The 14,338-nt window shown below is 47.4% G+C and overlaps 1 protein-coding gene across 1 annotated transcript in view; it reads right to left on the minus strand.

The window, feature by feature from the left end:
* Window positions 1–14,338, minus strand: part of LOC122383834 — a gene marked incomplete at its 3' end in the record, with an annotated part of 232,149 nt that overhangs the window by 213,211 nt on the left and 4,600 nt on the right. Inside the window, exon 2 of the mRNA XM_043370633.1 lies at window positions 3,200–3,307. Within this exon, the coding sequence (XP_043226568.1) occupies window positions 3,200–3,250 (51 nt within the window). The remainder of the gene's footprint in view (window positions 1–3,199; window positions 3,308–14,338) is intronic.

Raw genomic sequence — 14,338 nt, forward strand, 5'->3', positions numbered from 1 at the left:
AAATATTTGCTTATGTCTAAACAGGGCTGTCTCATCCCTATCTCCGTAACGTGTCGTGTGCGACCAATGACGTCACGGCATTGCGGCGTTCTGATTGGGCGGCAGCTCTGAATCGCCCGACTGGTGGTCCCCGCTCGACAAGCGCACGTGCGCCGACTAGACATTTGTAGTGGCATTGACGGCAGAAAAAGTGAGGTAATGCAGAGCTCTGAATATACTTGAATAGAGTCTAAGCCGTTAGTAATACGTAAAAACGTCAGAAAGGTTTCTTGTTCGTCTTGATTTGAGCTTTTATGTGATATAACTTTTACCTTAGTGTCGAGGTTGGCAGCTATGTGGGAGAGCCCTAAAGTTGGGTCATTTTCCATAGGATTGCATTACAGCCGTCCGACCCTTCGTACCAGTGACGTCACGGAAATCGCTGCTTCGGCCTAATGAGCATACCTTCTATATAGGGCCTTGATGTCTAAAAATATTGCAGTGAAGTCATTTCCAATGTCAAGTGATTTGTACAGATTGTGAGTTAGGTAAAACAGCTGGAGTTGAGTGCTATGGTTCGGTCTATACCCACTCTGTTTGTCGGTTAAAAGATTGTTTTCAGTAATGTGACTATAGATGTGGTTGAATATTATCTTTTCGAATATTTTGGAAATGCAGGGAAGGAGACTAATAGGCCGATAATTAGAGGGGTCAGAGGCAGATCCTTTTCTTTTGAAAATTGCGTGTACTTTTGCTTCCTTCCATGTTAAGGGGAATTTACCGAGACTTAGTGATTTATTAAATAATTTTGTTAAAGGGAGATAATGACCTTTTTCCACAAAATCTGAGTTAGGACCATTTTCTGACAAAACACAACAAGTTATAATGTAATTTAAACCATTTTACTCAATTCGGTACCTTGCCGCAAATATCTCAACTTGAAGTCACGTTAGCGGGGAGCGCTGAAAATGACCGTTGAATAAGTACTTACATCACTTTTTGGTACTTGCATGTAATTTTGTAAAATGAGCGTATTCCTTACATTTGATCTTCATCACATCTAGTTAGTTAATGGTCGTCTATAAAGCCTTCAAAAGATATTCATGGTTTGAGGGTGGTTTATGTCTAAATTTACATAACTATTTTTCCTGTTCATCATCTGACGCCATATGCTGCTATTTTAGTAGCAACGACTCAATTTTGAATCGGTCCCGCCGACTGCACAATAAAAGAAGATAGATACAACACTTTTGCGGCATCACTGAAAAACTTATGCAGTACTGTTATCAAAATTCTCATAACACCGTTCGACAAACCTGAAGTCTTTTTGAAATAAATATGCTTATATTTTTCGCTTCAGGCTCTGACGCCAAAATAATAAATTTCGTAGTCGCAATCGCAAGATTTGGCTGCGTTTCTGGCGCATGCCGTTCATTTGTGGCGCAAAATAATACTTGGAAACAAAGAAGAGTAGGCACTATGTACCCCCGAATTAGAATCTAATTAATTCTAAACCGAATTAACTCTAATTCAAATTAGAATCCTTACAACCAAGCAACGACAAGGCGATAACATAAACAAAAACCCAAGCGTCGCTGTTTGAAACAAAAGCGCCATATACTGCGACTTTTTTTAAAGAGAAGGACAACGCATTTCGGTGGGTGTTACAAGTACTGCAAGTACTGCTTCTTTTTTGCAAAAATAAAAACCTTTTTCACATACGAAAATGTGCTAGGAAATTTTCATATTTTATAGAAACTACAGTAGAAATAGTATAGATGTCGAGTAATTTTTATTTAAGAAAAAAGAAAGCTCATTATCTCCCTTTAAGGGCGAAACTATCAAAATTGCCGTAAGTCGTAATATTTTCGGCGGGAGATTGTCTGGGCCGCACGACTTATGGATGTCAAGAGAATTAAGAAGTTTTAAAACTTCTCGCTCCGTTATAACAATTTTGTCTAATTTTGGTACAATGTTGCTTGGTGGCTGTATATCGGGCGCCCCTCTGTTTCCTGTGTTGAGTCTCGACTGATTTGCAAAGTGGTCGTTAAGTAAGTTCGCTTTGGCATGTTCGTCGGTAACAGTTTCACCGTCTGGTTTGATCAGTGGAGGTACTGGTGAAGTAACTAACTATAGTTCGTTTTTCTTAAGTTCGACCCTCACTGTAATCGTCTCTTTGAACACAGCACGAGAATTGCTAGCTGAATTACTTAGAAAACTGGCTGGCGGACATTGATTTCACAGACGATTAATTTTACTCAAAATTATTTCTTCCTGGATCCTATTTCCCAGACTCCTAGCTCGTAGTTGCCTTTATATACAACCCCACAGGGATAGACATCTTGTCAGAAATTATAACTGAACTGATCAATAGGTCATACGGCGTTTAACAGAACGGTATATCATCGGTTTTTAAAACTTATTTGGAAAATGTTATTCATGTCTGCAGTACTGATGTGCGCTAACCAGTTTTCTTAGTAATTCAGCTAGCAATTCTCGTGCTATGTTCAAGAAGATGTTTACAGTGAGGGTCGAACTTAGAAAAAACGAACTATAATGCCTTTTGACTAGTGAAGTCTGAGTAATTAACAATTTTTTAGCATTGACATCGGTATACGGATGTCATTACACTTATTACATTACATGCCCCAATGTGCATTTGCTCTATTCATTCACCTCCTAAGCGTAGATGCCCGCTCATGCATCTTACGACCGTCAATTTTGACATTTTCCCATCTCCGCTTCCTTAGAACTGGTTTATTCCGGAGCAGTTGCGGCGCTGGCTTTTTGGAAGGAGCCCCGACGTGGGTGGGGGGCCAAAGTGCCAAATCTTGCACACCCTACGAAAATTTGAATCCGCAGTCCGTGCTTCGACAAAGTTCATTTTTTACCCATGTCTTGCTAGAAATGGCGATCCGCCCTGTGTGCGTTGGCCGGTCTCGCCCCGTATGGACGCCCCGGCGGGCCCGTCCATCTCTCTCTCTCTCTCTCTCTCTCTCTCTCTCTCTCTCTCTCTCTCTCTCTCTCTCTCTCTCTCTCTCTCTCTCTCTCTCTCTCTCTCTCTCTCTCTCTCTCTCTCTCTCTCTCTCTCTCTCTCTCTCTCTCCCTCTCCCTCTCTCTCCCTGCCTCTCCCTCTCTCTCTCCCTCTCCCTCTCTCTCTCTCTCTCTCTCTCTCTCTCTCTCTCTCTCTCTCTCTCTCCCTCTCCCTCTCTCGACTCACCGCACTCTCGGACGGCTTGTCGCCGGCCGAGGACAGCTGCGGATCCACCATGGCACGGACGGCTCTCCTGCACGTTCAGCTGCCGACAGCGATCGCTCAGGCAGATACCTAAAACCAAAACAACAACAACAACAGGTCGATCGGATGCTCGAGCAAGGCTCCGGTCATAAATCTGACGCTTCTGTGACATTCCGTATGTCAGCATCGGTGGAGAATTGTGCTGAACTGTGGGTGCTCGAGCTCTCCCATTTCAACGCGGGCTCCAGCCTTGCTTTGGAAACGCAACTGACAGCGGATGTCAAGGCCACCGCCTAAGGCGGCGGCGGATTTGCTGAGCCCAAGCACCCACATTTCGGCACAATTTTCCACCTATGCATATGGGGTGTGTTATAGTTTGCCGCCCTTGCGCGCCGTCCGTCTCGCCACCCCGCGGTTGTGTGTCTGGCGCCGCCACTGTGCTGTGCAGTGTGCACCGTCCGCGCTCACCGCCGCGGTGCACCTGGCGCCGCCGCTGTCCACTGTGCACTGTCACTTGACCGCCTGCGGCGGTAGGGTGAATTCCGTGGTGCCCGAGATGAATACAGCCAGTTGGAACCGAGGCACGTCGACTATTACAGGGTGTTCACTAAAAAATGGGACAATATTCTGTGCGCTGTCAGTTGAAAGTGCGTCTGGATAGATTACTGCTTTTTAGTGCACGTGGAAGATACAACATTTTTAACACATGACCGCGCTTGAATTCATTTTTGATCAGCCCCAGACAAAATGGACGGGTTAACAGGCAGACAGCGAAGGGAGCTCATTGGCACCTTTTATAAAGAGCACTGGTCCAAAGGGAAATCATTTACTTACAAACACTTCCAAAAGATGGGAATATCGAAAACAACACTGTATCGCGTCATGGAAAAGCTTGATACAGGGGACTCCCTTAGCAGGAAGCCGGGAAGTGGTCGAAAGGCGAAAAAATAACCCCAAAAGAGATCTTAAACCTACAAAGGTACAAGGCCCTAAATACAAGGTTGCACGGACTAATTTCTACTAAACCTACCAGAATAAAGTTTCACGGTTGAATATTTAAATAACTATTCAATCTAAACTTCTTTATTATTTTCCCGTTATCATTTATAAGCAATTTTATAAATTGACTTTCAATTTGCTTGCCTTTTACTGGCCAAATAACTTTCTAGTATTGGGTCAACATAGTGGTGTAGCAGTAGGAACCATATCTGGCAAAACCCCAATACCTACATACAGCAGAAAAGCAGCCACCAGGTGTCGCCACAGTCGCCACTTGGTCGCCACACAGATGTCGCGCGCGTCGCCAATCGCCACACTACCGATTTCCATAAGGACGCATATGTACGGAGATGTATAGGAAAGTCGCCCTTAAGGATTACGCTTACATCCTTTGCTTATGAGGTCGGTGGTTGGAAATTGGGAGGGGCTCAGCTATTTTCGACCACGGATATAGCTTTATCACATGATGAGGAACATGCTGATAAGCATTTTATGTGTCATAACAGCACACAAGTATTTTTAATCATTTTTCAAATATAGCCGTTCTGCCGTATCTTTCAGTGCAAGGTGCCGTCGGTCATCCCCGACGTTACGTCACGCCGGGGATTGCCAGATTTTCCTACTAGACTTCGACGCCCCCTGCAAAGGTACATGAAGGAACATATCGGCGCCTCACAGCGAAAGGCTGCACGGAAGTTCGGTGTAAGCCTCAGCTACATCAGCAAAGTACTTAGCACTAAGACGAAGTTGCGCTACAGACGTCGAAAGCGTGTTCCGGCGGCCACAGAGGACCAAAAAATAAAGCAGAAGACCAGGTGTGGCAAGCTTCGAAGGAGCGCTATGAAGCCCACCAACAAAACTCAAATTATCATGGACGATCAGGGGCGTCGCCGACGGGGGGGGGTCGGGGGGGTCGCGACCCCCCCACTCGTCAGAACCGGGGGGGTCGACCCCCCCCCCCACTTTTGGCGATGCTGAGTATGTTTTTTTTAGCTATCATGTCAGGGAAGTTGGCGTCAGCAACATCAACAAATACAACGTCAGATTCAGAATCGCTTCAAGAGCTCCCTAGTCCCTATTGCTTATAGGTCAATAAGATGTGGGCTAGAACATCAGCATGACAATATGATTCTAGTCCCCTTTTATCCCTCAAATGAGCGAGCGCGTCAAGTAACTACGAGGTACCTGGCTAGCCTCAGCCCTGCTACCCTCGGACCTGCCTGCATTGGGGAACTGGGGTCAATGGTGGATCCCTCTGGGGCTTTCCTAATAAGACGCGCAAAAAGGAGTATATTGCAACGAAACTTCTAGTGACCTCGAGTTAATGAATTTTACACCTATTTAAAAAAAAATCCCTGATTCGAATATGGATGACCTTGGTTAACTTTTTTGAGTTTTATTTGCTTCCACTTACAAGTGTGGTTTTTGGGGCTGATTTCGAGTTTAGCGCCCGTTTGAACCGTTTGAAGAAGTTTTGATAAATGGTGGTTATGTAACATGTTACGAAGCTATCGTTGGTGGTTGTCAGTCACCCACTCTAGATGGCCGGCAGGAAGCCTGCTGGTCGACCTGACCTGACCCGACCCGATCTACCCAAAATGCATGGAGTCATCATTTTTGTTCAAGACTAACATCAAACTCGTACTCGGGACCCCGATAACAGCTACACTGTAAACCAAATCTACAAGTTGGCTCCTTGTTACAAGTTTGGTTCCAATTCGCATAGGCGTCACCTTGTCGATACCTTGTCGATTCACCAACCCCAGGCTTGCTGGCCAACAAACTAACAGTTTGTCTACAAGTTTGGTTCCAATTCGCATAGGCGTCACCTTGTCGATACCTTGTCGATTCACCAACCCCAGGCTTGTTGGCCAACAAACTAACAGTTTGTCTACAAGTTTGGTTCCAATTCGCATAGGCGTCACCTTGTTGAGTACTAGTCTGGGCCTTGTGGACCTACCAACTTCTGGATAGGCATATTCGTTTCCTTGTCGGTTCACCAACCCCTGGTTTGTTGATGAACTAGCCTTTGACTGGGCATTGCTAGCTTGCAAATTGTCAACAAGTAAGTGTACTAACGCTCTGTTCGAACTTGTCAACAATCGCTTTGTTTGCGTTGATAACCTTAAGAACTTACGATTCGCGTTCGTTTTCAATTGCCACGATACTGATTCAGGAAATATTTTCTATACGGACAGGTTATTTTTTGGCTGGAAGTGGTGCACAAAACCATGACTGGCATCAGTTATTGCTCAAAGACTTGCGCTGACAAGAAACGAAATACTGATGGGTTATATAATCAATGAATGCATACACCACATCCATTCGGAAGTTTCTGGAATCATTAGCATTTATTACGGTCACGTAATTAATACTATTGACTGGTGACAATTCCGAGTGCATATTTTCGAATGGATGTGGTAAATGCATGAGGTAGTTATACCCAGTAGGTATTACCTATCGTGCACCGTCAGCATAAAAGTCTTTGAAGCAAGAACTGCTGCGTATGTGGAAGAACATGGTTTTGTGCACCGCATCAAGCAAGAAGTATAACATGCCCGTATGACGAATATTTCCTGAACATCGACCATAACAATCATGGCAGTTGCACGATCACGCAGATAATTCGAATAAATCATGATCGCCAACCAGATTAGCTTTTACAGCCCATATATGTCCATCAGTTAAGTTAAAAATACAAAGAGTTGAATTAAAGGCAAATAAATGTATTTATATATAAAAAACACCGACCGCAAGCAAAACATCTGCTCACATGTGCATGCACAGGTCTGGCCCACTTACATTGCGCGCGCAGGGAAAGGGAGGCGTCTCGAACGCGGGTATAGGCACGATTAGTGCGTCCCGCAGGCCAGAGGGGGCCTCACTCACAGCACGAACACCACAGTTCACAGATTTCACTTTTTACTGCACAAATGCTGGAACAGCCCTCGTCGCTGCTCCAGGCTGCACGGCGGCCGCGCGACAACTGCTGGTTCGAAACCGCCGCGCCGAGGCCCGCTAACGGCGGGCGGCGACCGCTGATTGGTCCGCCAAGTCTGACGTCATAGGCGCAGCTGACCATGTGTATGCTGACCAGCTGACCAATACAAGTTAGGCGCCGGTTAAATAACCATGCGGCAACAAGTTTCCAAAACTGGTTAAGAAACAAACGTTGAAACAAATGTAGAGTTTGTCTGGATACTGAGAAGTTGGTGTGCATAGTAACTATTGACTCGTAGTTGTCACCTGACAAGCAATGCACCAGACAACGGCTTGTTTAAAAAGCATCAGTTGGTAAGCATACCAAGAGATGATTGGTTATATTACACAAGATTTGTCAATTTGGTTTACAGTGTACGGCTCACTAAGTTCTAGCAGGCGGCCAGATTTTTCCTACTTTTGGGCGTTGACCTAAGATGACCCGGCCAAGACCTTGAAATTGGGCATCATTGGCTTTCTCTCATCACGGGCAGCATTCTCGCTCTTCCACGAAGCTCTACCTCGATAAGGGGCCGAAAGCATGCCTTAGCGTTACGTTGGTAAGCGTTTTACCTTAGCGACCCGTAAAATACGAATAAGCCTACAGCAACACAGAAAGCGTATTCGATAGCTTTTTTAAAGCTCTTTCGCCAACTTCGCCTCAGATATGACTTCGGGTCTATGGCTTGTGTACCATAGAGTCCAAACAGCTAAACGGACGGATTTTGCCCAAACATTTGTTATGTAACAACCTATGATTCAGTGAATGTGTATGATATTCATGTTATCACCATCGTTTTTGTTTCGTCGAAACACGTCGCATGGCTTACAATTTGAACTTGAATAGAAAACTTGACATCAGGTAAAGGTCATGACCTGACTAGAAAAGAACCTGCTGCATATGGATCGATCTGTGTTACTGAGCTGAACGGTGCTGTCATCGCTCTACAACGTCTCCATTAAAAGTTGTTGTCGAAAATGTGTTAGAGACCTTTGATGACCTTATCACTGACCTTTACAGTCACCACTGGTCATTAGCTGCACCTTGTCTCTAAAATGAACAAGGTGCCATGGCTACAAAAGTATCTAGCGTTTTTAGCATATTCTGTCAAAGCAGAAGGCATCGTGCTTTTTCCCATATCTTATCATGATTGGTGAGGTCACATACCTAGTTGACCTGACTTCACTTCTCGGATGTAAAATCCCAGATCCATGAACTGTTGGCACTTATAATCCCATTCATTACACCAAATTTCAGGTTTATAGGAGTCAGGAGATAATCTATAGGAATGACAAGATTGCAGTTTTAAGAGGCATTAAAACTGAACTTGACATGACATTGTGACCTGACCTCAGGTGACCTGTGCTTGATTTTTATGCACGATGCAAAATTGATGTACAATAAGATATACCGCTGCTTTCGCGGCGCTGCGCGCCGAGGTTTTTCTCCGGGCACACGAAAAAACCGGGAGTGTGGCTAAAAACACCCCTACCCATCAAGACGAAGACCGGAAACCCGACCCCCCCCCACTCAAAAATCCGTGGCGACGCCCCTGTGGACGATGAGACATATTTTCTTATGAAAGGTCACAGTCAGCCGGGAAATGTTGGATTTTATACAGATGATGCATCTGGAGCCGGGAATGTTGTGCGGTTCGCTACAGTGAAGAAGTTCACGCCAAAAGTCATGGTTTGGGTGGCCTTTTCTGAACACGGGCTGAGCAAGCCCTTCATCATGGAGAGTGGCGCAATGAACGCCTACATCTACCGCACCCAGTGCCTACCGAGGCTCAAGGAGTTTGTAGATGCCAACTACCGTGGTAAAAAGGTTATTTTCTGGCCAGATCTCGCTCCGGCGCACTACCAGAAGGACGTCCTTGCCACCCTCGAAGAGCTGAAAATACCTGTTGTGGCTAAGGAGGATAACCCACCAGCCGCACCACAAATCCGCCCCATCGAACGACTTTGGGCTCTCCTGAAGTCACGTGTGTACGGTGGTGGTTATGAAGCAGAGACCAAGAAGCAGCTGACCAAGCGAATCCGCCGCCAAATGGCGGCGGATTCGCGGCTGATTTGCTGAGCCCAAGCACCCACATTTCGGCACAATTTTCCACCTATGCATATGGGGTGTGTTCACGGTAGACAGACACGTGCCAAAAGCTATGGAGGCGCACGCGGACAAAGATCCGCTTTGTGGCAGACAAGGGGAACACAGGCCTTCGAGAGCTGTCGAGTTCGAAAGAGGAGAAGAAGGATAATGTAGTGCTGCTGAACTTGTTTCACTGGCGTGATTTTTTTCACGAAATACACACGAAACCAATTTGTCCCATTTTTTAGTGAACACCCGGTATGTGCTAGGTATTTCAAGAATTTCACCTACAAGAAAAAACATTATCCTTACGAAATTTTCAAAAAAAATTTAGGAAAAAATAACGATCATTTCATTTCATCATAAAAGGTCAAAGTAAGTGAAAAATAATGTCAAAGTCATAAAGAGTCAAAGTCAAATAAAAACTAAACCCTTCGAGGATGGCTAGCGTGGTGAGCCAGGGCAAGAGCGACCCAACAGTCTCTGGGGCGTGGGTTGGTATTATCTACCCGTGACAAACGATGCCGGCAGCGTCTGCCTATGACAGAATATAAACAGACACGACGTTGGCAGGGTTCGATAAAAAGCTACTAAACATATCAGTCAAAAGTTCAAAATGCTGTCAGAAACTCATGGGGGGGCGTGGCCTAAGTCGCGCATGCGCAGAAGGCCGTTGCTGTCCACCAATCATCGCTCCGCGTTTTGCTGTTTGGCGCGCACGCTTTCAGTTTAAAGGTAGACTGCCACCTTTTTCCCACAAAACGGTTTTCACTAGAGCTGAGCCACCTATGTCCCAGACTGAAGTCGGTTTTCCGAAATTCGAACCCGTTTGCGAGAAATCGGAGACCAAAGTTCAGTTTGATGCCATTTTTTTAGTCCAAGAAAACCGACATCTCTACTGTTTATCGATAACTTTGAAACATGAATTTTCTTATCTTTTGGTAAATATATGTCAAAACTTTGATTGTTTCGAGATCAGAGAAGAATTTTGGAGTGTCAAAATAAAAGTTAAACTTATATATTCAGTAGTTCATTTTTTCCAAAAAGTGTGGGAAATGGGGTTTAACATGGGCCAGACCCATTCCAAATGAGCCATGATTTTTAAATGTTTTACGAACTTAAATGCAAAATAAATTAAACATGGCCAATTTCTTATGAAATCATATATTAGTAAATCATAAAATACCTTACTTTTTCAAATAAAATGTAATAATCTTATGACCTTGAAGTCTAGTGATGTGTAAACATTGTCGCTAGACATTAACCGATTGATAATTGTATGTTAATCGACAATTTTTTTCGCGATTCACGTGATGATACTTTGTCAGGTGAATTATAAAATTTTGTTTTGTCCAGGGAATAAATCATAGGCCGATCTGAGAAAACTTTTTGAAGGTGGCAGTCTTCCTTTAAACCAGTTTGAACCGCCGTTGCCGGCGCCCGGCGTGATGGGTGTGTGTATGAGGCTGGGAGCCGCACGGCGAGTGCTATTCGCGTTTCACGCTTAATTGTGGAAGTGAGCTACGTGACTTTCTTTCCCGGTCGAGTGTGGTGGTGGATCGTATTGTGCAAGGGCACCAAGCCGTCAAGTCAACAAGAAACAGCACTGCAGGATGCAGGCGCGCACACAGGATTTTTGAATGGGGGGGGGGCACGACCTTCGAACTGGGCCCCCCATGCCGAAGGGCCCCCCCCAAAAAAATACGGCCCACGGGGCTATATTTCGGTTGGTTTGAAGCTTGAGCAATTGGTTTGTCAATGCATGTAAAACAATTATTTCGGTACCAGCTTAATTTTCAAAACATATATTTTTACGCTAGGCTGTTTTTTCTCAAATGCGACTCAGAGCCGGTACATATACCTAATCATCTAATTCATTGCGTAAAACATTTCATTAATAAACATTTTTGCAGGTCCCTCAGAAATCAGCCCCGGGCAGCGACTGACTGCCGGCCGGCCGACCGGCCCGGGTGGCTAGAAGCAGGGGCCGGTCACTGTTTGGCCCGGATGTGTAGGAGCGGGAGCAGCACTCCTTTTTCACGTATATTCGCATATTTTTTTAGGCACATCGACATGAAATGTCGTTATATCTGATACGATGCGGGATCACAGACTAGAGATCCAGCTTATAACTTATATTTAATGAATCAGTCAATGATTCATCAATGAATCAATCAATGAATCAAATCAACAGGACTATGTACGATGCATGTCGGACACGTACCCAGAATTTCGCCCAAGAGGGGGTCACCTGCTGGTCACCTGACCCCGGGCCCGCGAGTCACCCGGGCGCCCGGGGTCAGCTCAGGCAAGGATGTACCCAGGACCTTTCGATGGGAGGAGGGAGGCACGGTGGGTCCAGTCTCACTGGCAGACGGGTCTCTTTAAAACGGTCTTTGCATGAGAAAATGTGGAAAATTGGCAAGCGAAAGTATCATTTATGCCCGAGGAGTGTGCCTAATGTACACTAATGCCTAATTTACATGGTATTTTACGAGCGAGCGAAGCGAGCGAGCTCCTCACAGTCACCGGTGTGTGGCGCGTTCAGAGGTGCCAGTGAAAGGCCGTCAGATGCGCTGGTGTTGGGTCCTCACAGGCGCCGTTGCGGGGTCTTAGGGCTTAGAGACACTGGTGGAGCCATCATTGGCATGTGTGTGGCCCTGCAAAATGGCCTGCAAGTGGAAAGTGGCCCGTCATAGGCTGGCAAGGACACTCGGAGGCTGGTAAGAGGCCCTCAGAGTCACTGGTACGTGGCCCTCAGAGGCGTCGGTGTGGGGACTCTCAGAGCCGCCGATGTAGGCCCTTAAGATGCGCTGGTGGGGGTCCCTTGGAGGTGGGGCGAGGGGCCTCGCAGTTGCCGTTGTGGGTGCCTTTAGAAACACTGGTGTGGACCGTGTGTCTATCACAGACGGATGTGGAGCCATAGCAGCCAATCCCTCGTTGGCCGTTACTACTTAGGGCCCTGAGCGGCCGGCGAGGTCTCTCAGAAACCGGCATTGGGCCTTTATGAAGATAATTGTGGCTACATAGGAGCCAATAACGTCCCCCCACAAGACCTGTGGTGTCCTTCCGAGTTGAAGTGCGGCCAGCGCGAACCCATTGAGGCCTTCTAAGGGCCCTTTGAGCAGTCGAGGGGCCTTTGAGGCCTTTTGAGGGTCTCTTGACGTCAGCTGAGGACCGTTGGACGCCAGCTTAGGATCGTTTTTGGGCCTTCTGATGGCCATTAGACGCCAATGGATGACCCTCTGACACCAACTGGGGCCCTCTTACACCAGCTAAGGGCACTTTAAGTTTGACGCTAGCTCAGGGCCCTCTGACATTAGCTGGGGGGGGGGGCTCTGACGCTAGCTCAAGGCCCTTTGACGCTCTTTAAGGCCTTCTGAGGGTCCCTTGAGGTCTTCTAAGGGCCCCTTGAGGCTTTTTGAGGGCCGCTTGACGCCAACTGAGGACCGTTTGAGGCCTTCTGATGGCCATTTGGCGCCAGCTGGGGGCCATCTGGCACCAGCTGGGGGCCATCTGGCACCAGCTGGGGGCCATCTGGCACCAGCTGGGGGCCCTCTGTCACCAGCTAAGGACCCTTTAGAGCCTTCGGAGAGCCATTTGACGCAAGGGCATGGCCCTCTGACGCCAGCTCAGGGACCTTTGACACCCTTTAAGGCCTTCTGACGTCCGTTTGACGTTAGCTGAGGGCCCTTTGAGGCTATCTGAGGGCCCTTTAAGGCCATCTGAGAGTCCTTTGAGGTCATCTGAGGGCTCTTTAAGGCCATCTGAGGGCCCTTTGACACCAGATGAGGGCCCTATGACGCTAACTGAGGGCCCTTCGAGGCCATCTGAGGGCCCTTTAAGGCCATTTGAGGGCCCGTTGTACACGGTCTTCGGTGGTCTAAGGATTAGTTAGAGGCCCATTTGAGGCGGCCTTCGGCCGCCTCAAATGGGCCCCTTCCTTCGAGTTGGGCCCCCCAACTCGAATGGGGTGGGCACGGGCCCGTGTGCCCCCCCTTGTGTGCGCCCTTGGCAGGATGTCAAGAAACGCCGTCAAGGAACAGTACTGGGATCCAGAGGCCAGGCGAGATCCTGTCTGACTGCAACGCTGAGTGTCGGCCAGCGTCAGGACAACCTGAACCGGGCGACAAATGGGGATCGACGACCGAACAAAGCTAACTGCCAGGGCCGTCGGATATGCGTGCATTGCGCCATAGAAGTGGAGTGTCGTACAGGTACGGATGGGAGTATAGACCTTGCGATACGGGACGGGGCAATGCTCACCGGTCGGTTGACCGCCAGCTGACGACAGCCGTACGGGAAGGGACTGCGTCCACATCGTGCGAAAAAATCTGATTATTTGTTTGCCATGACATGTTTCCTAAATAAATCGATGATCTTCATCCAGTTCTGTCCATCTCGTTGGAACCCAATAAATAAGTGAACTCTGTTTTCATGATAGGCATGTAGCCGGAATGTGTGTCGGCGGCCATCAGGCGGGTGTCGGCGGCCATCAGGCGGGTGTCGGCGGCCATCAGGCGGGTGTCGGCGGCCATCAGGCGGGTGTCGGCGGCCATCAAGTGTGCAGCTTGAAGCCAGCCGCTGTCAGAATACACGAGCATTCTTTTCATCTTTTTTTTTTCTAAAAAAAAAACAAGTACAGTCGTGTACAGGTTGATAGAACGTTATCGTGTACAGGTTGATACTCTTTATCCACCGGGTTCCTATGGCTCAGCATTGACAGCAGCCGCCTGGTACCGGTAGGCTGTGCCGCATGACCCGAGAGTTATGCGGCACAGTCTTCCCACGCCGTTTGACATCGGCTCGGGTCGCCGGGTGGAGCGCTTTGTAGACCAGCTGTCGCGTCAGACCAGCGCGGGGGAGGGGCTCGTCTCAGTGGTTGGCGTGGGCTGGCGAGTGGTGTGGGGCGTGTTGGTGGACCATGGGGGCTGGTCGGATGTGTGTGGTCACTTCCTGGACCTGCATTACACATTTTGCGTCGCTTAACAATTGCATTTCTGTTTTTGATAAGCACAATGCACGGAAGACCCAGCGAATATAATTTACTTTAC

The sequence above is a fragment of the Amphibalanus amphitrite genome, unplaced genomic scaffold (genome assembly GCF_019059575.1).
Source record: "Amphibalanus amphitrite isolate SeventyFive unplaced genomic scaffold, NRLGWU_Aamphi_draft 000013F_arrow, whole genome shotgun sequence".
NCBI lineage: Eukaryota > Metazoa > Arthropoda > Thecostraca > Balanomorpha > Balanidae > Amphibalanus > Amphibalanus amphitrite.